This window comes from Procambarus clarkii, chromosome 18 (assembly GCF_040958095.1).
Source record: "Procambarus clarkii isolate CNS0578487 chromosome 18, FALCON_Pclarkii_2.0, whole genome shotgun sequence".
NCBI classification, from domain to species: Eukaryota; Metazoa; Arthropoda; class Malacostraca; order Decapoda; family Cambaridae; genus Procambarus; species Procambarus clarkii.
The window spans coordinates 43,760,283-43,785,478 of NC_091167.1; the positions used below are offsets into that span (position 1 = coordinate 43,760,283).

The 25,196-nt window shown below is 46.4% G+C and overlaps 1 protein-coding gene across 1 annotated transcript in view; it reads right to left on the reverse strand.

Moving 5' to 3' along the window:
* LOC123754464 (epidermal retinol dehydrogenase 2) overlaps positions 1-22,587 on the reverse strand; it is a 38,236-nt gene extending 15,649 nt beyond the window's left edge. Inside the window, exons 1-6 of the mRNA XM_045736901.2 lie at positions 22,458-22,587; positions 15,235-15,556; positions 11,154-11,278; positions 9,875-9,985; positions 3,065-3,226; positions 1,296-1,378 (exon numbers count right to left, since the gene is read on the reverse strand). Of these exons, the coding sequence (XP_045592857.1) occupies positions 1,296-1,378; positions 3,065-3,226; positions 9,875-9,985; positions 11,154-11,278; positions 15,235-15,475 (722 nt within the window). The 5' untranslated portion in view covers positions 15,476-15,556; positions 22,458-22,587. The remainder of the gene's footprint in view (positions 1-1,295; positions 1,379-3,064; positions 3,227-9,874; positions 9,986-11,153; positions 11,279-15,234; positions 15,557-22,457) is intronic.
* Positions 22,588-25,196: the final 2,609 nt, after the last annotated feature.

A 25,196-nucleotide genomic window follows, 5' to 3' on the forward strand; every position in this document is an offset into this window, starting at 1 on the left:
CCCAAAACCTGAAAGATTTTTGGCTTTCCAAAAACCTGAGGCCTTAACTACATTAGGTGTCACTGACTTGCCTACCATGGAAAGTACTGAAGAAGACAATCAGAGATAACACAGTGAACAATCTGTGAACGCCTAACTAAGCAACTATGACACAAGGGAACAGGCTGGTCTAAAAGTGGATTGCATATTCCTAAATATCAAAAGTGAAGAAAAACCTTTAACATTGTTCTTGACAAAAAGGTCACTCACAACGTATAAAAGTAGTCAGGGGTAAACAGGAAGATCCTGGACTATATTAGAGCATGTGACAAGGCGGGACCAATTAGCTGTAAGGTTGGATGAAGTGTCAGATAGGGGAAAGTGACAAGTGGGGTCCCACAGGGCTCAGTATTTGGATCAATAACGCTTCTGATTTATGCAATGACCTTCCGGAAGAACGCTCGCACATGAGCAACACAACAATATCTGCACATGATGTAAAATCGATAAAGCGTGCAAATATGCCTGCAAAGTTCTGCAGAAGGACCAAGGCAGACTGCAGGAATAGACGAAATAATGGGAACTACAATTTAATCCACGAAAGAGTAAATTGTATTAATGGGATTTGGTAGAGGCGAGAGGCGACCAAGAGGACAAGGACAGTACACAAAGAAGGAGGCGAAAGGCAAGTCACACAAATTAAAAAATTTATGAGTGAATATAATTCAAACCTTCACGCCAAAGAGACAAACAGAATTACCTGAGCAATATATGCAAGACTGCCAACATTAGAATGTTATTTAAGAGCGTGAGGAAGGGCTCCTTCAGTCCACTGTACACAACCAGTGTTGTAGCTCGAGCGAGGACACCACAACTCCTATACTACAAGAACACAATTAAGAAAGTCCAATGATATGCCACGAGACACGTGACAAGTAATAAAGATAAGAGAGATGATCTGTGAAGACATGATCACGCTGTATAGGATACTGACGGAAAGAGGCAATGTGGACGAACTAGAAAAATGTAAGGAAATTCTTGTATGTAGTGAGAGTGGTAAACAAGTGCAATACAAAACATCTTGAGGTGATGTAAGCAACCACCATTCACAACTTCAGAGAAAATCTGAGAGAACACTGGAGTACTGGGAGGCATATACATGTACTGGGGCCCAAGAGCTACAACCCAGGGACTGCAGAGCTGCACCTCGCTTCCAGTGAGCACAATTAAGAACAATATGGCAGATACTTAGTAAATCTGTTCCTTATATCTGCATTTCTGCCATCTGGAATACAAGACGAGAGGGGGTGACTTACTTGCTCTGGAAGCCCTGGAACATGCCGGTGGAGATGAAGACTGGACACACGACGGTGGTGTGGATGCCGGTGTGGCCGTCAACCTGCACGCTCCGGGACCAACACACAATCAACCACAAGTAATTGTTTGATTGTACATCACACTTATAATTACCACAATAATCATGATACACATAAGATGCATCAACCAGTTAAATTTATAATATTCATTATTGACAAAGACGCTTGGAGGGTTCTGAGTGGCTGTGTGACACAGTAGCCACAGCCACACGGGGGCCACAGCCACACGGGGGCCACAGCCACACGGGGGGCCACAGCCACACGGGGACCACAGCCACACGGGGGCCACAGCCACACGGGGGGCCACAGCCACACGGGGACCACAGTCACACGGGGACCACAGTCACACGGGGACCACAGCAACACGGGGGGCCACAGCAACACGGGGACCACAGCAACACGGGGACCACAGCCACACGGGGGGCCACAGTCACACGGGGGGCCACAGCCACACGGGGACCACAGCCACACGGGGGCCACAGCCACACGGGGGGCCACAGCCACACGGGGACCACAGCCACACGGGGGCCACAGCCACACGGGGGGCCACAGCCACACGGGGACCACAGTCACACGGGGACCACAGCCACACGGGGGGCCACAGCCACACGGGGACCACAGCAACACGGGGACCACAGCCACACGGGGGGCCACAGCCACACGGGGACCACAGCCACACGGGGGGCCACAGCCACACGGGGACCACAGTCACACGGGGACCACAGCCACACGGGGGCCACAGCCACACGGGGGGCCACAGCCACACGGGGACCACAGTCACACGGGGGGCCACAGCCACACGGGGGCCACAGCCACACGGGGACCACAGTCACACGGGGACCACAGCAACACGGGGGGCCACAGCAACACGGGGACCACAGCAACACGGGGGCCACAGCAACACGGGGGGCCACAGCCACACGGGGACCACAGTCACACGGGGACCACAGCCACACGGGGACCACAGTCACACGGGGACCACAGTCACACGGGGACCACAGCAACACGGGGGGCCACAGCAACACGGGGACCACAGCAACACGGGGACCACAGCCACACGGGGGGCCACAGCCACACGGGGACCACAGTCACACGGGGACCACAGCCACACGGGGACCACAGTCACACGGGGACCACAGTCACACGGGGACCACAGCCACACGGGGACCACAGTCACACGGGGACCACAGTCACACGGGGACCACAGCAACACGGGGGGCCACAGTCACACGGGGACCACAGCAACACGGGGACCACAGTCACACGGGGGGCCACAGCCACACGGGGGCCACAGCCACACGGGGACCACAGCCACACGGGGGGCCACAGCCACACGGGGGCCACAGCAACACGGGGGCCACAGCCACACGGGGGGCCACAGCCACACGGGGGGCCACAGCCACACGGGGACCACAGTCACACGGGGGGCCACAGTCACACGGGGGCCACAGCCACACGGGGACCACAGTCACACGGGGACCACAGCCACACGGGGACCACAGCCACACGGGGACCACAGCAACACGGGGGCCACAGCCACACGGGGGGCCACAGCCACACGGGGACCACAGTCACACGGGGACCACAGCCACACGGGGGGCCACAGCCACACGGGGACCACAGCAACACGGGGGCCACAGCCACACGGGGGGCCACAGCCACACGGGGGCCACAGCTACACGAGGCCCTACTAGTGAAGCACAACTCACCCTCAGTTCATAGCGAAGGGTCTCATCGAAGCCCACCGCGGCGAACTTGGAGGAGCAGTAGTCGACGAGCCGGTTGCAGGGGACCTTGCCGGCCATGGAGGCGATGGTGACGATGTGGCCCTTGCCCCTGGCCATCATGTCTCCCAGGAACGCCTTGGTTGTCTGCCCTCCGACACAGTCACGATTAGTAACAGATTTTATATGTTTATAAAATATGCACAGCTGCGTATTTTATATGCAGCTGTGTCTGTCACGAACAACACAGCTGCAACAACATTCATTCTGATCTCTTCCTCAGTCACGCGATCTCTGAAAATAGTTGAGAATTAAAGTTGGTTGTCGGTCATGGCAATGTTGTGATGTTGATTGTGATCCATAGTGGTAGTGAGTCTCTATGTACCTTTGTTCTGTGCTACAGCTCATGGCTAGGATTATTCACACTATATATGCACTTTGTGTACCGTCACACTACCGCTCAGACCAGAGGTACACTGTACCGTCAAACTACCACTCAGACCATAGGTACAGTGTATTGTCACACTACCGCTCAGACCAGAGGTACAGTGTACCGTTACACTACCACTCAGACCAGTGGTACAGTGTACCGGTGAACACTGATAGGTGAACACTGATAGGTGAACACTGATAGGTGAACACTGACAGGTGAGCATTGATATGTGAACAATGATAAGTGAACAATGATAGGTGAACACTGACAGGTGAACACTGACAGGCGAACACTGACAGGTGAACACTGACAGGCGAACACTGACAGGCGAACACTGACAGGCGAACACTGACAGGCGAACACTGACAGGTGAACACTGACAGGTGAACACTGACAGGTGAACACTGACAGGTGAACACTGACAGGCGAACACTGACAGGCGAACACTGACAGGCGAACACTGACAGGTGAACACTGACAGGTGAACACTGACAGGTGAACACTGACAGGCGAACACTGACAGGTGAACACTGACAGGCGAACACTGACAGGCGAACACTGACAGGCGAACACTGACAGGCGAACACTGACAGGTGAACACTGACAGGTGAACACTGACAGGTGAACACTGACAGGTGAACACTGACAGGTGAACACTGACAGGCGAACACTGACAGGTGAACACTGACAGGTAAACACTGACAGGCGAACACTGACAGGCGAACACTGACAGGTGAACACTGACAGGCGAACACTGACAGGCGAACACTGACAGGTGAACACTGACAGGCGAACACTGACAGGTGAACACTGACAGGCGAACACTGACAGGCGAACACTGACAGGTGAACACTGACAGGTGAACACTGACAGGTGAACACTGACAGGTGAACACTGACAGGCGAACACTGACAGATAAACACGCAGCAACACCTTTTACCCTTATTTCAATCAACGTTATCTTGGTTTCTACTCTTAGGTTCAGTATTTTAGTCCATCTGGGAGCTCGTGTTATGACTCGCATTGCATCATTTTGAATAACCTCAACGTTTACCCACTGGCCAGGAGAAAGAGTGAGTAAGGCAGGCGCTGCATAATCAACTTGGGAACGAACGGCGTGTATGTAAAACATTCTTAACACTTTGTGTCCCACTCCTAGATGGGGCTCCTGTCATTGCTCTCATTATATTCAGTTGTGATTTTGCTTTCTCCTTCAGATATTGAATTTGCTTGTGGAATGTAATTTTAGAATTTATCCATACTCCGAAATATTGATATTGTGTCCCCCCACTGAAGGTTAATGTCCCAGAGAGTTAGTGATAATCAGGTACCCTGAGGGAGTGTAGGGGTCGAGGTGAGATAACAAACAGTAGTAGTGAGGTACCCTGAGGGAGTGTAGAGTCAGGCTGAGATAGTGGCCAGAAGATAATGAAGAGGGGTAACCAGGAGAGACTTGGTGACCTCTCAACCCCCACTCACTGCTCTGCCTCCTTATCTTGACACCAGATAACCTCCTTATCATCTTATCATCAGCTAGTGAGTAATTAAACGTATTGGGACATTGTTTCTTGGAAGGAACATTTAGAGACTCATCATTAAAAGTAACTCGTTTCCCATTTTTTGTTGTGTAAGGAACTTTGATAATAAATTTGTATTAAATAAATGTTATTTGTGTTTTGATGAGAGATTGTTTTGTTATTTTGTGGTAAAAGAATCACAGGTTCATGTATGGTGGACGCGGGTCGTCCTTAGACGAGGAAGCAGCGATACACGAGGTGGTGCAAGTGGGGCATATATCTAGTTGAGGACCTACTGATGGACGGTCCCAGTATTGATACACAAGAGGAGTAATCATTAAGGAGGAGACTTGTGGGTCAACCAGTGAAGCTGATCTTCACGACGAAATAGAGAGGGTTGAGTGGCGTCGATATATGTGTGTGAGAGGTGGATGGGTTCATGCAGTATGTCTGACATAATGAAAGGTGAGAGCGTTGACATTTTTTGGGTGTATTAATCTACATGTGTAAATAATGAAAGAATTCGTGTGAAACTAGATAGCTGTTCAAAACCTTCAAAAGGTTTTGAATTTAAAAATAATTTGTCTTGTTTATTCCAGCTTATAGTGTTTATTCCTTCATTTGTTAAGTACAGTATTGCTATTTTATATTACTCTTTTTCCATTTACATTGTTTTAATTTTTAATGTTGCTGTTTTTATAAATCTTAATTTTACTGTAACGTATAAATTTTTTTTACACAGTTAGATTTACAACAGATTTAGTATTTTAATGTTCTGTTATCGCTTACTTTATTGTATCATGACTACATTATATCTACATACAAGCTGATATTGACCCTGAATTAAATCTGCTGTTATAAATCTACAATAATCAGCATATTGATCATCACTACTGCAGGTAGTACACAGCAAACCTTGCAAAAAAAAAATAATAAACTCCAAAATAACATTTCCCTGTCAATATTCAACCTAAAGGTCAGGTCACTTGGTAAACATTTTGATGATATAAATGTCAGGTCACTTGGTAAACATTTTGATGATATAAATGTCAGGTCACTTGGTAAACATTTTGATGATATAAATGTCAGGTCACTTGGTAAACATTTTGATGATATAAATGTCAGGTCACTTGGTAAACATTTTGATGATATAAATGTCAGGTCACTTGGTAAACATTTTGATGATATAAATGTCAGGTCACTTGGTAAACATTTTGATGATATAAATGTCAGGTCACTTGGTAAACATTTTGATGATATAAATGTCAGGTCACTTGGTAAACATTTTGATGATATAAATGCACTACTCACAAGACTAGGTACTAAACTATCGTTCATTATTTTAACAGAAACAAGGCTAAGTAAAGACCATACCCAACTCTACAAATTAGCTGGTTATAAAGCCATTCACAACTGTAGGCCAAATAAAAAAGGAGGTGGCACAGCCATCTATTACCAAAATACATTCACTTGCAATAGTGTCATTAGTGATAGAGACGACTACTGTGGATATACCTTTGCTCAATTCTCGATTAAATTCCTTAAATCCTCTCTGACTATTGGAGCTATCTTTAGATTTCCAAATACTAACACAATGGCATCCACAGATAACCTAAGAAATCTAATCATAAACAACAAGCTCAACACAAATCACATCATTCTAGGAAGTGACTTCAATATTGATCTAGGTCAACAAAATAGCCCTCAAGTCGTCTATTCTATAAACAACATGAACTCCTGTATGCTAATCCCCACAATATCCAAGCGCACCCGAATTGATCAAACATCTGCCACTACCTTGGACCACATATGGACTAACATAACAGCTCTCCTTGCATGTGGTATAATCACTGACAGAACAACTGACCACTCTCCTACCTTCCTCATAGCAAACATGGACCTAACACCACCAGATACCAAGAAACTTACCTTCAGGTTACACAGCAAAGCAGCAACAGGCAATCTCATAAATGCACTTCACAATATAAACTGGGAATCTGAATTCAGTAATACACAGAATATAGATTCATTACCCAATATCTTCCTTTCCAAAACTCTAAGCCTCTACAACACACACACACTGTCCTCTCCTCACCAAACAAGTAACTACCAAAAGATTAAACAACCCCTGGTTCACAAGTGGCATTCTCAAAGCGATCAACAAGAAACATTAATATGAACAAAAACATAGGATTAGCCTAGTTACAAAAGAAGTGGTTAAGAGATACTAATCAGTATTTACTAGTATACTAAGAAGAGCGAAACTTTACTATTATGAGAGTAGATTCAAAGACACATGCAAAAGACTTACTACATCTTATTTGGAAGTAAATCATCAAATTAAGTTCAACTTCAGCTGGACAATGTTAACATAAGCAATAAAAATGATGGAAAGTTCCTTGGCCTATATATAGATAAGAGACTCAACTTCAGTACCAACATACAATGCAGCCAAAAAAGTAAAATAACGGTCGGTATACTCTCTAAAATCAGATATTATGTTCCCCACTCTGCTCTCCTCTAATTATACTACACTAATAAAAGAGTCTATGACACTAATCTATCCCTATCTTACATACGGTATCTGTGCATGTGGTTCAACCACTGCAAATTACCTCAACCCCATCATCACCCAGCAAAAATCTCCTATCAGAACAATAACTCAATCTATTTTCAGACAACATACAGCCCTTCTTTTTAAATCCTTAAATATGTTAAAAATATACTCAATCCACACACTCTCCTGTGTTACTTACATGTACAAAACCTTGTTCCTAAATGCAAATCCTGATCTGAAACTCTTCCGTGACAGATGTAATGGAACCCATAATCAAAACACCAGAAATAAATATATCTTTGATATCCCCAGTCAAATTAAATCTGTGTAAACACACTATGCAAATAGAGACGTGGTCTATGGAACTCACTCCTTAACGAATTAAAAAGCTGTCCAACTTATGCCTTATTCAGAAGTAAAACAAAAAGTACCTACTTTCATCCTCATAGTTTCCTACCCAGTGGTTCAAACCTGCCCTGTATCTTGTGTTACCCACTCCCCCAGTATAGGTGCCTAAGACATGGAACTTCACCATTGTAATCACTGCTATCAACTTATATCGTAGTTGTTATGTTGAGCGCAAATTATGCTTCAATGTACCTGTTGATAATCCTCAAATTTTATTACAATGTACCTATTATTATTATTAAAATTTTCTTACAATGTAGGTAACCTTGAAGTGTTTTCGGGGCTTAGCTTCCCCGCGGCCCGGTCCTCGACCAAGCCTCCCAGACCATGTACCTGTTAATATTCTTCAAATTTTGCTGCAAACTACCTAATTAAAATTATCTTTTTATATTAAAGATCGGATCGAAACGCTATGCGTGTTAGTGGCTTTGCAAGAATGTAAAAACATCAATGCTCTGTACTCTCATAAACCCAATATACCTTCTTGTACAGTATATATAAATAAATATAAAATTGTACAAAGCCTAGCCCAGACGTCGCGGTGACTGATGCACAATGTGTTGCAGAAGAGGTACAAACAGCAGTCTAGCAGAGGCAATTAAACTGAGTAACACATCATATGGAAGTGTGGCGCAATTATTTTCGAACCAATACATGGTTAATAGAACCAATTTTGTAGAACCAATAATAATACTTTATTACTTGTATTCTCTTAATGTTTGTAATAAATGTTTGTCTGTTAGTACAACTATTTTTGTGCTTGTCCTTGTGAGAGTTTCTAAGAAGAGTGAGAGAAATAGTTGCAGGCGGGACGACAGCATAAAGAAAACCAAGGGGAACCAGGAGGAGGTCAGCCTAAGACTAGCAGAGAGAGAGTAAATCATTGTTGCTCAGCCATGGTGTGAACACATGACGATAGCCCAGTTCTGAGCCTAGTTTGTATGGCGTTAAACCCCTTCTTCATATATAGGTTCAATACCCGGTGACTCCAGAGTGTGCGCCGCTGATGCGCTCGTGTTAGTAGAGGTGAAGAGTAGAGTTGGTTAGTTTTATTTAACTTTATCAGTGGCTCCCTGATAAGATAAAAGCCTAGGATAAGTAGTTAACATCTGATGAATTATTAGGGGCCCCTTGATACCACACACTACAAAGGACACCATAAACAACGGCCACACATTAAGGACACAGTATGTAATGGCCACACCTTAAGAGGAGCACCATATATAACGGCCACACCTTAAGAGGAGCACAAAATATAACGGCCACACCTCAAGGACACTATATACAGTGACGACACTTTAAGAAGGACACGACAGTGGCCACACCTTAAGAAGGACACTATATACAGTGGTGACACCTTAAGAAGGACACCATATACAGTGGTGACACCTTAAGAAGGACACTATACACAGTGACGACACTTTAAGAAGGACACTATATACAGTGGTGACACCTTAAGAAGGACACCATATACAGTGGTGACACCTTAAGAAGGACACCATATACAGTGGCCACACTTTAAGAAAGACACTATACACAGTGACGACACCTTAAGAAGAACACTATACACAGTGACGACACCTTAAGAAGGCCACTATATACAGTGGCGACACCTTAAGAAGAACACTATACACAGTGGCGACACCTTAAGAAGAACACTCTACACAGTGACGACACCTTAAGAAGAACACTATACACAGTGACGACACCTTAAGAAGAACACTATATACAGTGGCGACACCTTAAGAAGGACACCATACACAGTGACGACACCTTAAGAAGAACACTATACACAGTGACGACACCTTAAGAAGAACACTATACACAGTGACGACACCTTAAGAAGGACACCATACACAAAGGCCAGCGCCACTACTCACCCAGAAGTGACTCATAATATTGACGTCGAAGGTCCTGATGATGTTCTCGTCTGGGCAGTCAAGGAGTCTCTTGCCGGTGACCACCCCGGCGTTGTTCACCAGGATGTCCACCTGCGGGAGGGTCGTGGTGCCCGTTAGTCACCACTCCACCAGCTCTCCGTCACCAGTCATCAAGAATCTTCATAACCACTTACGAAACCTGTACATCCTTCCTTGATTATGGCGGGTTTGTTTACATTTATTAAACGGTTAACGAATTTGGAAATTTCACAACCCAAAGGTTTTATTCTGACAGACAACCTCTTAGAGCTTCGGAGCTCACACACTGCTTAATGGCGCCATGATTCATGAAAGATGTACAGGTTTTGTAAGTGTAATAATAATTATTATATTTATTTAAAAAAAGTACATACATACAAAATGGGATACAAGACGAATGTTGGATTTCTAGGTAGAGTAAGTATAGACTCTGATAAAGACTTAAAACTAATTGAGATTGTAAGTTAAAATGTTCTGAAGTAGAAAAATACAAAAATGACAATAATTACAACCAAGCGTTTCGTTGACATGCGTGGTCTGCTTCGCATGTCAACCAGTTTAAGAGAAAACTATGTACTACTTATGCAACTCCATGTAACCTACCTTACCTCCTAAATGTCAATCAAAGTCTTGCTATTTTCAAACATTAAGGTGATTAATGATTAACCTGTAATGATTAAATTATATAACTGCTGTTATCTGCCAAGTATAAATTGAAAAAAAAATTGTAGTCCATCTATTTATTTAGTTAAAATTACTATCTGCTGTTCCATTCATGTAATTATTGTCCTTCATATTTTCTACTTCAGTTCAGTTCATGCTTTTGATGTCAATTTGTTTAAAGTCTTACTTATTTAAGTTTTTTCCACACGGCCAAAACTCTGCACTTATTAGTGGCTTTAGGCTAGTATATACCAGCTATATCTAGTTATCCAAAATTCTGCTTGTAACTCATTTTGCATGTATGCACTCTTACCTGAATAATTAATAATAATAATAATAATAATAATAATAATAATAATAATAATAATAATAATAATAATAATAATAATAATAATTATTATTATTATTATTATTATTATTAAAACTAGGATACAGATGATAAATAAAGGATTCAATATATTGGCAAAAATAATTGAGAGCAGAACAAAGTGAAAGTTTTATAACTTAAAATGAACTACACCGCACAAGCTGGGGAGTATAGTACGTGAGATGAGTAGTTAAGGTGAGCTACACTGACCTTGCCGACCTCCTGCTTGACCTTAGCGGCGGTGGCGTAGATGGCGTGCCTGCTGCACAGGTCGACGGTGTAGGCCCGACACTGTCCGCCCAGCTCCACCACCTGACGCACTGTCTCCGCGTTACCTGTCACCACAGGCAACTGTTACTGTCTACTGGGGCAACCTGCTCTCGTACAAGATAGCAGATATATGACTTATTGGTTATAGTCATTATTTCGCTTATAAATAAGTACACATGTGACATATTCCAAGCCATATTTTTTTCAAGGCACTAACTTTTTCTCTCAGTTTTATTAAACAATAGAGATTTTATACAAAATTTGACAATATCCTGAGTTACTTTACAATTTATTTAAATATTTTAGTTTTGTTTTATTATTTTTATAAAACTGTAATATCAATATAAGTATAGGTTCAGTACTAATTGTAATATCTTAACATACTAAGAAGGTTAGGTTAGGTTGTGGTTTTCAATTCAGCTTTTCAAGGTAAACTCAAATATTCAATAAATTAGTATGTCACATATGCACTTATTCATAAGCAAGATATTAACTATAAGCAAGTGCGAGAACGGGGTTGACTGGGGGATGCACAGCTTTATGGAAATAGAGGGGGGGACCTTGGTGGACGTCCGTGGGGGGGGGACCTTGGTGACGTCCGTGGGGGGGGGGGGACCTTGGTGACGTCCGTGGGGGGGGACCTTGGTGGACGTCCGTGGGGGGGGGGGACCTTGGTGACGTCCGTGGGGGGGGGAACCTTGGTGACGTCCGTAGGGGGGGGACCTTGGTGACGTCCGTGGGGGGGGACCTTGGTGACGTCCGTGGGGGGGACCTTGGTGACGTCCGTGGGGGGGGGACCTTGGTGACGTCCGTGGGGGGGGACCTTGGTGGACGTCCGTGGGGGGGGACCTTGGTGACGTCCGTGGGGGGGGGGACCTTGGTGACGTCCGTGGGGGGGACCTTGGTGGACGTCCGTGGGGGGGGACCTTGGTGACGTCCGTGGGGGGGACCTTGGTGACGTCCGTGGGGGGGGGACCTTGGTGACGTCCGTGGGGGGGGACCTTGGTGACGTCCGTGGGGGGGGGGGACCTTGGTGACGTCCGTGGGGGGGGGACCTTGGTGACGTCCGTGGGGGGGACCTTGGTGACGTCCGTGGGGGGGACCTTGGTGGACGTCCGTGGGGGGGGACCTTGGTGGACGTCCGTGGGGGGGGACCTTGGTGACGTCCGTGGGGGGGGACCTTGGTGACGTCCGTGGGGGGGGACCTTGGTGACGTCCGTGGGGGGGGACCTTGGTGACGTCCGTGGGGGGGGACCTTGGTGACGTCCGTGGGGGGGGACCTTGGTGACGTCCGTGGGGGGGACCTTGGTGGACGTCCGTGGGGGGGGGACCTTGGTGGACGTCCGTGGGGGGGGACCTTGGTGACGTCCGTGGGGGGAGACCTTGGTGACGTCCGTGGGGGGGGGGACCTTGGTGACGTCCGTGGGGGGGGACCTTGGTGGACGTCCGTGGGGGGGGACCTTGGTGGACGTCCGTGGGGGGGGACCTTGGTGACGTCCGTGGGGGGAGACCTTGGTGACGTCCGTGGGGGGGGACCTTGGTGACGTCCGTGGGGGGGGACCTTGGTGGACGTCCGTGGGGGGGGGACCTTGGTGGACGTCCGTGGGGGGGGGACCTTGGTGGACGTCCGTAGGGGGGGGACCTTGGTGACGTCCGTGGGGGGGGGGACCTTGGTGGACGTCCGTGGGGGGGGGACCTTGGTGACGTCCGTGGGGGGGGGGGACCTTGGTGGACGTCCGTGGGGGGGGGGACCTTGGTGACGTCCGTGGGGGGGGACCTTGGTGGACGTCCGTGGGGGGGTGGGGTTACCAGCAACTGCTCCTCACTATACCCTGAGCAACATTGGTGGTCACCACGTGGTAAGTTTTTCAGCCATATCTTAATAAAAAATGGTGAGTACTGTCTCCTATGTTACTCCTCTGAGCATTATGGAGGTAGTGATCATGTCTCCCCGAGCTGATCGCGGTGTGATTCCTTCCCAAGTTTCGGACAAGGAACTCGGCAATCACACTATAGAATTGATCCTATGAGGTATAATCACGCTGGGGCGTGGGGCAAAAAAGACATGAATAATAATTACAAAAAAAAATACTAAGACGATTATCGTAAGTTGTCGAGTTCCTCCAGCTCCTCAGATGGCGGGCAGGAACCCTGAATGCAGTGTACATTTCTGCTCTATATTGCCACGCTGAGGCGCTGGAAAAGGAAGCTGGCAGCTCTAGGTTCTTGTTGTTTCAACTAGCCTAGAACCCAGTTCCTTCAAAAAAATAGTGGCACTCTTACCCCAGGCGCCGAGTGTCTCAGAACCAATGGGGACAAAATTGTAGTGGTGATCCAGTTCACTGTACTTACGGGATTTGGCTGATTCCCTGTGAGTGGCAACGCCACCTACAGGGAATCAGTTGTGCAACACTGAAGGCAATATAGGTATTAGCCAGAGTTGTTACGCACGTGAAGTCCCAAACTAACTGCTTGCCATTCTTCCAGGGGTTCACATTGATACCATCTGAGTAATCAATAAGATCAACAGAGTTACGGAGTGTTAGGTAACGGGGCTCTCTCTCAGCTGGGCATCCAGCTGTGGTGAGGCTCCTCTTGATGATGTCATTAACTTCACTCTGCCTTGACTGCCATTCCCCTGTACTTTGGCAGAGTAGGCCATGTTGGCCATACCTGTCAGCCTCCACCTCGCCGCAAATACACCTATATCTGGTGTGGATTGGGGCAGCAAAGCAGAGGGCCACAGCAATTCTGTGGGCATGTGGTGAGACGTGTGCCAGCTGCCGACATTGGGGGTTGCTAGCAGAAAGTCCCTTGCATGTGGGGCTGCTACTGCTGTGATGCAAGCAATGTCATGCTGCTTTGTTGCAGCAACCAGGCACTCTGCAGCAACTTGGTCTACAATGGGGCCATCCCAGTTAGATTGCTTGTGGGCTTTTGAGGGTGGTGGTTGAGGTGATGGGCCTGCACGAAAGGCCCACTTGGTGACACAGCGTACAAAATTGGGATCGTGTAAGCCTGCCAGCTGATGTAGGTAGCAGGTAGAATTTCCTTCACAAGGTCGTCGGATGCCGAGGAGGACAGGAAGGCTGGTACAGCGATTTGCATTGCTGTTCGAACTCCGAGGCCCCCCAGCTCTTACGGGACGAGAGGCTTGTTTACTCTGTAGGTCATTGAGAGAGAGGTTGAGGGCTTTATCTAGCATTGATTTCAGCAGCAGGTCATACTCACCTAGGTTTTGGCTACTGTAGGATAGTGAACACCTCAGAAAGTGGGTTAACCTGGGGAGGGACAGACATCTGGTGATGAGTGATGAAATGATATCATCTAGTGATGATAAAGTGCATCATGAGCATCAATATCCTCATTCCTCCCATCCATCCTCTTAAGGTTGGCGATTTTCTTATCAAGGACCTCATCGATGGCTTTTAACCCTAAGGGGTGCTCCTAGGAGTGTGCTGTCTTCAGGTTTAGTTATATGGATATTTGGCAGAACACCCTCTATTCTCCCTATGATGCCCTGGTTGGAACATATTATTTCACAATTAAAAGAGTTCAGGGTGAGGTCTAAAGTTGCACCTTGCTCCTGGATTTTTCTGATGTCCTCCAGAAGGGAGTCTTGGGAACCAGCTAGGGCACCATCATCCAAGAACCAGATGTTAAGCTCACTGGACAGGACCTCTGTGACTTGTTTGATGACTATGCAGTAAAGGAGAGGAGCAAAGGGGTCACCCTGTTGGACGCCTTCTCACGATTCAATTTCATATTCGCCAAAAAGAGCTTTAGATCCACCCTCCATTTAGATGGAGGCTGTGGAGATGTGGCTGTGTAGTGGAGGGTGAGGTGGCTGTATAGTGGAGGGTGAGGTGACTGTGTTGTGGAGGGTGAGGTGGCTGTGTAGTGGAGGGTGAGGCGGCTGTGTTGTGGAGGGTGAGGTGGCTGTATAGTGGAGGGTGAGGTGGCTGTGTAGTGGAGGGTGAGGTGACTGTATAGTGGAGGGTGAGGCGGCTGTGGTGGTTACCTTCCTCATTGACGTCCCAGGTGACGACGATGGCGCCTCTCCGCGCCAGTTTCAGACACATGAGTCGACCGATGCCAGAGCCGCCGCCCGTCACCAGGGCGATGTGGCCCTTGATGTTCTTCCTGCGGTATCTGCGAGGTATGAAGGTCAGTACCAGGGCCTCGAGCACGCAGTACACCGTGTACACCAAGCCCACCAACACTCGCAGTACCAATATTCCAATGTCCTTGCCGTCAGCCATTGTTGTTCGCAGAAGATGAGCGCTGCCTCAACACACGTCCTGGTCCTCCTGCGCTGATGTTGACAGTTTCTGCTCTGTAAGCTGTAAATGTTTCACATATTAGAAAATTAATTTATAGTTACACATATTTCTTCATGAAAATGGTTATGTGTATAATAAGGAAATAGAACCCCTGGAAGAGAGGCTGTGGTGCCGGGAACCCAGCCTCCACACCCTGGAAGAGGAGAAGAACGTGAAGCAGGAAGTCCAGACACACACACACACACAGTGTGTGTGTGTGTGTGTGATTTAGCTGTATGCCAACAGACTTGTCTCGGAACTGAGAGGTATGAGCTACGAGGAAAGGCTGAAGAAGCTGAACCTCACGTCCCTGGAAAACAGAAGAGTAAGAGGAGACATGATAACCACCTACAAAATTATCAGGGGAATTGACAGGGTGGACAAAGACAAACTCTTCAGCACGGGTGGGACACGAACAAGGGGACACAGGTGGAAACTTAGTACCTAAATGAGCCACAGAGATATTAGAAAGAATTTTTTCAGTGTCAGAGTAGTTAGTAAATGGAATGCACTAGTAAGTGATGTGGTGAAGGCTGACTCCATACACAGTTTCAAATGTAGATATGATAGAGCCCAGTAGGCTCAGGAATTTGCACACCAGTTGATTGACAGTTGAAAGGCGGGACCAAAGAGCCAAAGCCCAATCCCCGCAAGCACAAATAGGTGAGTACAATTTGGCGAGTACAGCTGGCTGCCATCATATCTAAAGATAAATACGAAAGATCAATGAATAGTTGTGCTTGATTATCCTGCTATCGTTGCTCGCACACCAATAAACTGTCTTCTAATGAAGGACAATATTGTTAATACTCCTAAGATAACTCATAAGGGAAAAATCAACTCGTGATGATTAAACAATACACACTGATCATGACTGAACAATACACTGATCATGACTGAACAATACACTGATCATGACTGAACAATACACTGATCATGACTGAACAATACACTGATCATGACTGAACAATACACTGATCATGACTGAACAATACACTGATCATGACTGAACAATACACTGATCATGACTGAACAATACACTGATCATGACTGAACAATACACTGATCATGTTTGTGTACTGTCCCTTTGGTCTCGTATCACCTATTCTCATTTCCATAACTTTATATGTGCTCGTGTTGAACTCCAGTAGCCGTTTCTCTGACCATCTCTGCAACCTGTTCAGGTCCTCTTGGAGGATCCAGCAATCCTCATCTGTCACAACTCTTCTCATCAACTTTGCGTCATCCGCGAACATCAACATGTAGGACTCTACTCCTGTAAACATGTCGTTAACGTATATTAGAAATAAAACTGGTCCCAGCACCGATCCTTGAGGTACTCCACTTGTTACTGTTCGCCAGCCCGACTTCTCGCCCCTTAACGTTACTCTCTGGCTCCTTCCTGTTAGGTAGTTCCTCACCCATGCTAGGGCCTTTCCGCTTACTCCTGCCTGCCTCTCAAGTTTGTATAGCAGTCTCATGTGCGGTACCGTATCAAAGACTTTTTGGCAGCCCAGAAATATGCAGTCTGCCCAGCCTTCACATTCACACATGTATGTGTGTATGTATATTCACCTAATTGTACTCACCTAATTGTGCTTGCAAGGGTTGAGCTCTGGCTCTTTGGTCCCTCCTCTCAACCGTCAATCAACAGGTGTGATTGAACAATACACAGTGTGTGTGTGTGTGTGTGTGTGTGTGTGTGTGTGTGTGTGTGTGTGTGTGTGTGTGTGTGTGTGTGTGTGTGTGTGTGTGTGTGTGTGTGTATGTGTGTGTTTGTGCGCGCGCGTGTGCATGTGTTTGTGTAACCAGAGTGGAGGGTGGTGGCCGTGCTGCAGCCTTGAGCCGCGTACCAGCAGCCAGGGTCGAGAGATATCCCCCACTCCTGATAACACTGCTACTCTTGCTGCTCCGCCGTTACTCATCTTTTACCAGGAAAATATTGTCCGTTCCTCCTCGTCCCCCGCCCGCTGGCCCACCTGGCTGGCCCTCGCTACCTACACTGTAAGACTAACATTTATACGACAAAGTGTCGGCCAAATTAAAGAGGTAAAGGGAGCAGTACTCGGCCAGCTATACTCACACACCCTCACCCTTAGTATTAAGTTTTAGTCTTAGTGTTTTTCCTGCCCCGAAACGCTCTGCATAATAGTGGCTTCAGGCCTTGTGTGTACTAGCTCTATCTATAAATCCATCAATGTTTTGTATCTCGCCTTGTTGTATGTTTGTAATTTACCTGAATAAACATTTGATTTGATTTAATTTGATTTTGAAGGTTAAGGCGAAGAACTAATACACAAGTGGAGTGATGCAGCATCCTCCTCCTCCTCCTTCCCTGTAGCAATAAGTAAGGAACGGTTCTTTATGAGTAATGACAAAGATAGCAAGAGTACAATGTAGCGACGACTAGTATGGATAACCAATCACAGCCCAGGAGATAAGGATAGGGGGGGGGGGAGCGGCTATTAATTGAAAAAGTGCTGTTCCCGGCGAGTATGCCGGTCATTCATCTATGATTCTATGTCACGTGTAATGCACTTTGCAGTTTCAGAAAATTCGCGACTCGACTACACAATTTTCGACCCAATGGTAACCTGACTGTGGCCCTTGCAACATGGCCACACACCCGTATACAAGACTAAACAGCACAACATCTGGAGGTTAGTGTTGAGGGAACACGAGCGTGGGGAACAACACTCAGACACTACGGGCTCACCATAGCCCGTGCTACTTTGAACTTTTTGTTCCAAGTAGCGAATCTTAAACAACAACAACAACACTCAGGCAGCTGGTGAAGGGTGAGTTGCGCACCGGTCACGAATTGTCTCTATTTCCCTATATAAACTATAGAGGTGAGGGTGCAGGCGCCCGGAATATATAGAGAATACAACAGTGAAGGTCGTACTCGGCGGGGACCCTTGGGGGGTGAAGAGCCCTGAACGGCCGAGGAGCCCCCCACAAGGGCGCCATAGTGTCCATGTCTCCGTCCCGCCTTCCGCTGCTTATGGGACGTCAATGCATTGTTGCATTGCACCTTCCTCCCGCAAACGGCTTTTGTTTCAACTACAACGCTGTAAATGCTTCACCCACGTACTACAAATACCTCAGCCCGTTCTTCAAAGACCCAAAAGTGATTCCATCCACCCGCCAAACCCCCTGTTATGAATGAAAACCGGTTTACACACGACTCACAACTGTTGACGTTCGAACATATCCGGAACAAGTGCTTCACTGACGAATTTTGTTCGAACCACAACGCTGTAAATGCTTCACCCACGTACTACAAATACAAATAATCGCCAACAGAACCTAAACACCTAACCTAACATATGCTTATATATCGTAATATTAATTTATATTGAGAAAATTCCTGTTTTGAATGAACAGCACGTAAAATTGATGAATGCGTCTGTGGGGTTGACCGCTGGATGTAATGGACTTGGTCTAAGGACGGGCTGCCACTTAGCCGCAAGGCCCTGTGTACTCACCTAGATGTGCTTACAAAGTCGAGCTAGGCTCCTAACCCAACCTTCGGAACGTTTTAGATTAATGTAATGACTCATTTCTCACGGTTTTATCATATTTATCATATTTACATTTAACTCTTTGAATCGCATTATCTTCAATGACTTCTACGCCTGACCTGTTCCACTTACTGACAGCTCTGACACTGAAAACGTTCTCTCTGACGTCCATGTGACTTAATGCATCTCCAATTTCCATCTATTTCCCCTCGTTCTTCTGTTACTAGTTTTGAACAACGCTGCTTTGTCTACCTTAGAAATTTACTTTAGAATCTTATATGTCGTTATCATGTCTCCCTATCTCTCGCTTCCTCCAGTGTGGTAAGGTCCCTCAGTCTTTCCTTATAGCTTAAGCCCTTCAACACATGAACGAGTCTGACTGTTGTGGTCCAATATTTTAACCAATTGTGCTATATAAGACAACTGATACATTAACTTGTTACAAAAATATGTACCAAGAAGGAAGGAAAGGTGAACTAACTCCATGGATGACGGGAGCAGTGAAAGAGAACAATACAGCAAAACCCAAACACTGGAAGAGGACCCAAGCCACCAGGAACCACACAGATTATGAGGTATATAGAACGGCATCAAATTCAGCTCCTCGGGAAATCAGATCAACCAAAACGAACAGTGAAAGAAAACTTGCTGAAAACATTAAGAAAGATCCAAAGTATTTTGATGCCTTCATAAGTAAAGCAAAGACCAAAAACTATGAGGGACCCTTGAAGATGATACTAATTAAGTTATATTCGATGTTTAAAAGGCAGTCACCACTCTAAGTTAATACTCTACATCGATGTTCACACACTCAAGAGAGTAGACAAAACACCAATATCCAGACACATGTGTGGAGCAGAGGAAGAGAAGCAGTTTGGGGATATTCCCATGACGTCCAAAACAACCAGGAAATGTCATTGATAAAGTAAAAAATTCCAACGCTCTAGGTGTTGATGAAACACAAGCCAAAGCTATAAAGGAACTGGCAGATGAACTGTCTCCCACTGAAACTTCTATTTAGAGAATCTCTGGACCAAGCAGTGGTTTCCTTAGGTTGGAAATATACAAATGTCACCCCTATCTTCAAGAAAAAAGGCAGAAAGAGCTCAGCAGAAAACTACGGACCGACCAGCTTGGCCTGACACACATCTCCAGGCTCATGGAGGCACTTCTGAGGGACTCACTCGTCATCTCACAGCGAACTATCCAGTAAAATCAACGCAACAAGTTTTTTCAAAATAAATCCTGCCTTACCAACCATCCTGCCTGCAACCAGGAGACCTGGTAGGAGAACGGGCCGTGGGACGTTGATACCTGAAATCAACGCAAGGTAACGCAAAATAACAAACTTTTGGAAACGGTAACCAGCTACTCAAACAAAGAACTTCTTGTACATATTGAATACATAGACTTTGCTAAAGCCTTTGATAAGACACCACATGAAAGACTGGCAAGGAAAGTACAAGAACATAGAACAAATGGAACAACAGAAGAATGGATAACGTAATCAACCTGTCGTACAAAGAACGTCGCTTTGCGACGGTCGAACACCAAAAATTGTCGTACTAGAAAATGGAAGCGGCTGGCGAAAGTGACGTACTGTCCCGTTTTCTGTTTTGGGTCTTCGTGATACTGAAGTCAAATGAAAATGATGTTGAAGTTTTACAAAAAGATCTACATGATCTTCACAAATGGTCAGAAGACTGGCAAATGCTTGTTACTGGCAGACCATGCATGTGGGGGGCATAACAACCCATGCCACAACTACCAAACTAACAACGTTACATTACAGCAGATTGATGAAGAAAAGACCTGGGAATCAAAATCGACCACTCACTGAAGGTTGCACAGCAGGTAGGGGCAGCACAGCAGGTAGGGGCAGCACAGCAGGCAGGGGCAGCACAGCAGGTAGGGGCAGCACAGCAGGCAGGGGCAGCACAGCAGGTAGGGGCAGCACAGCAAGTAGGGGCAGCACAGCAGGTAGGGGCAGCACAGCAGGTAGGGGCAGCACAGCAGGCAGGGGCAGCACAGCAGGTAGGGGCAGCACAGCAGGCAGGGGCAGCACAGCAGGTAGGGGCAGCACAGCAGGCAGGGGCAGCACAGCAGGTAGGGGCAGCACAGCAGGCAGGGGCAGCACAGCAGGTAGGGGCAGCACAGCAGGCAGGGGCAGCACAGCAGGTAGGGGCAGCACAGCAGGCAGGGGCAGCACAGCAGGTAGGGGCAGCACAGCAAGTAGGGGCAGCACAGCAGGTAGGGGCAGCAGTCAAAAAAGCTAACCAAATCCTTGGAATAATCAAGCGTACTTTTGACTTTGGAAAAGAAGGTAGTGATTCAATTGTATAAATCTTCGGTGCTCCCCATTTGGTTTACTGTATCCAAGCACAGAGACCTCATCTTCAGAAGGACACAGCTGCTCTGGAGAAGGTACAGCACCAGGCAACAGAAGGTTGAACACACGCCTGTGTTAGTGACGCTGCATGTGTTCGTGTAGAACACCTCCGGTGTTAGTGACGCTGCATGTGTTCGTGTAGAACACCTCCGGTGTTAGTGACGCTGCATGTGTTCGTGTAGAACACCTCCGGTGTTAGTGACGCTGCATGTGTTCGTGTAGAACACCTCCGGTGTTAGTGACGCTGGATATGTTCGTGTAGAACACCTCCGGTGTTAGTGACGCTGGATATGTTCGTGTAGAACACCTCCTGTGTTAGTGACGCTGCATGTGTTCGTGAAGAACACCTCCGGTGTTAGTGACGCTGGATATGTTCGTGTAGAACACCTCCTGTGTTAGTGACGCTGCATGTGTTCATGTAAAACACCCGCCTGTGTTAGTGACGCTGCATGTGTTCATGTAGAACACCCGCCTGTGTTAGTCACGCTGTATGTGTTCATATAGAACACCTCCTGTGTTAGTGACGCTGGATGTGTTCGTGAAGAACACCTCCTGTGTTAGTGACGCTGGATGTGTTCGTGAAGAACACCTCCTGTGTTAGTGACGTTGGATGTGTTCGTGAAGAACACCCGCCTGTGTTAGTGACGCTGCATGTATTCGTGAAGAACACCTCCTGTGTTAGTCAACCTCCTGTGAACAAAGTTTTCTTCCTATTGGGGAGTGTTGTACATGCTGCTATGGCGGTGTGTCCACTCACAGGATGAGTGGCGCTGCCCAATAAACTCGCCCCTCGGGGCAACATTTAAATCAACAAAACACTGGTAAAGACTTGAGCACCATGGTACCGGGGAGGGAGGGCGGAGGAAGATGTAACCACGTACATCACGCCCCGGACTGTACACTACTGCACTGTTTGTGTATGTATCCAGCCCCTCCATCACGTGTCTGGGCGCCTCACACTATATAACATCACCGACGGAGTGAGCAACGTTAGGTTGGTTGGACCGACCTGAGGGGAGCGGAGCGGCGTGGTGGTGGTCCTCGGGCGGTCTGTCGCACACTGATGCCACCACAGTGCCCACTTGTCTCCCAGACCCCCAACACCAGGCCCTACCTCCCCACTACCGGGGCACTGGCCCCACATCCCGCAGGCACCAGCCCCACACATGCTATGTCCAGTGTAGTGACCACTTGTGGCTTGGGTCAGTCATCTTATCCTTCACCTGCCTGATATACAGGTTCCCACGAGTCCTTGTGGCTCACTCACATCTACATACAGCAAGTACAGGACAACAAGAGCCATGTGCAATACAACACAACTTGACTATAATCACCAATGATGAATTAAACAACATGAGTGATTCAAAAGCAGCACTGCAAAGCCTAAGTAAAAATCGGGCAGAAAATCTTGCGATAGTTGCTGAGATCAAGAGAGCTGTGAGGATACGAACCCAGCAGGGAAGAGTCATCAAGTTTCTGTGGATCCCCTCCCATGTTGGAATATGTGGGAATGAACGAGCAGATGTGCTGGCTGCTGAAGGCGCTGAAGGAGACCTTATTGAATACTTCATACCCAAGACTCTTCAACAAATTAGAGGTATTGTCAGGCAACAGCACTGTGACAAGATAATTGAGGAAATTAGGAAAGAAGCACAAACCAGTGAATCTGTACGATGGTACAACATAGTTGCAGCTGGCAATCCCAGTCATTATGGACAAGGAGGAGGAGGACGCGGGAGAGAGAATCAGTAACAGCAAGAATCCATTTTGGATACAAATATCCATGGAGATTCGGAATGGAAACAACAGTTGATCAGCGGAGTTGCAGAATCTGCAACTTCCTCTTGATGCTTCTATGTTTGTTCGGGGTCTTGAAGTGGGTAGAATGTAGTTGTACATTAATTGGCTGTTGATTGCTGATGTTGACTTTTCGATGTGTAGTGCCTCGCTGATGTCGAGTCTCCTGCTATCACTGTTGTTGTTGTTAAAGATTCGCTACCTGGAACAAAAGTTCCAAGTAACATGGGCTATGGTAAGCCCGTTGCTATCACTGTATTTATCGATGATTTCTGTGTTGCTTGTTAAGATTTCTCTGGTGATGGTCTGGTTGTGAGAAGAGATTATATGTTCCTCTATGGAGCCCTGTTGTTTGTGCATTGCTAATCGCCTAGAAAGAGGCGTTGTTGTCTTGCCTATATACTGAGCTCTTTGGGGCTTACAGTCCCCAAGTGGGAATGTGAAGGCATAGACGACGTTGGTTTCCTTCAGGGCGTTATGTTTGGTGTCTGGGGAGTTTTTCATGAGTAGGTTGGCCGTTTATTTTTTTTTTTATCTTTGTAGCAAATTTGTTGTCAGTTTACTATTCGTCTTCTGGCATATGCTCTGTCACCTCACCCAAACTTTTGTACACCCAAAAAAATAATATATTTTATTTAAAAGTCTACATACATACCCCCATGATACACGACACTGTGGAGGATTCCTCGGTCAACAATATACATTAAGTAACGCTACACTACGCAGAGCGTCTCTGACATAACGTGAGGATAATCAGGAGATTTATTTAAAGTTTAATGGTGTTATTGAGAAGTAAGTTAGGATTTATCAATTGTTAAAGAGGTTTAGCCAAGGATTTAACATTTTTAAGTTATATTTAGAAACTGGTGTTGTTTACAACAGTACCAATATAGTAATTAATGTTAACAATAACAATAAACACAGCTCGACATGTAGGGTGAGGATATGTGAGTCAGTTTGGTTATGTAATATTAATTGTGTATTTTATTAATTTCTCTGTAAAACAGTCTTTAATCACATTAGGGAGATCATTCCACAGTTTAGGACCCTTGATATGTAAGGCATTTCTGCCTCGGTTAAGTGGCACTCTTGGATTATTAAGTAGAATAGATATGTATTCCTCCTTTGGTTCCCCTTGGGGTTCTCTTCGGGGTTCCCTTGGGGTTCCCTTGGCGGTTCCCTTGGGGTTCCCTTGGGGTTCCCTTGGGGTTCTGATACAGCCCTCGAGGAAGCGCTTAAGGTCAGGATTACCTCTGCAGTAGTTTTATAGATGTAGTCACTGCACACAATCACTTGAGATTGTGTGCAGTGACGATATTGAACATATTCAAGGAGTGTAATAAGATATCAGTGTTGTCTGGGACTTGAGTTTGTTATCGTTCTAACTGTTGATTTATGTTGAGTAATTAGGGGCAACGGTAATTAAGATTTGTTCATCCCCTCGGCACAGATACCGTAGGTGAGATATGAACAGATGAGTGAACAATACAGTTACCAAGGCAGGGCGAGATCTCACCTCAATTGTGTTTCCCGGTAATTTGTTACATAAATCAAAAACTCTATTTCCAAAGAATTATTTACCCAAGTCTTCCCTGAGTATAAGTGTATCCAATTTATTTATAATAAAAACTCCCAATGACGGGGACAGGAAGCCACAGGACATAGGGTTATCGTGGCCCACTATGCCAGCAACTGACCGTTCTCAGGATGCAACCCCACAACAGCTGCCTAGCACTCCAGTACCTGTTTACTGTTAGGTGAACACAGGCATCTCTTGAAAGGAAACATACCCAACCGTTTCTGTCCCTGGAGTGTGGGGGGACAGAAATAAGTTGAGCACCTATTGTTTCGTGTTCTATTATGTGTTGATATATTTAACACCTATTTGTGTCCTTTTCTTATGGGTTATCAGCTCTATCCTTCAGTCATGTCACTCTCAGTCTTTCACGTG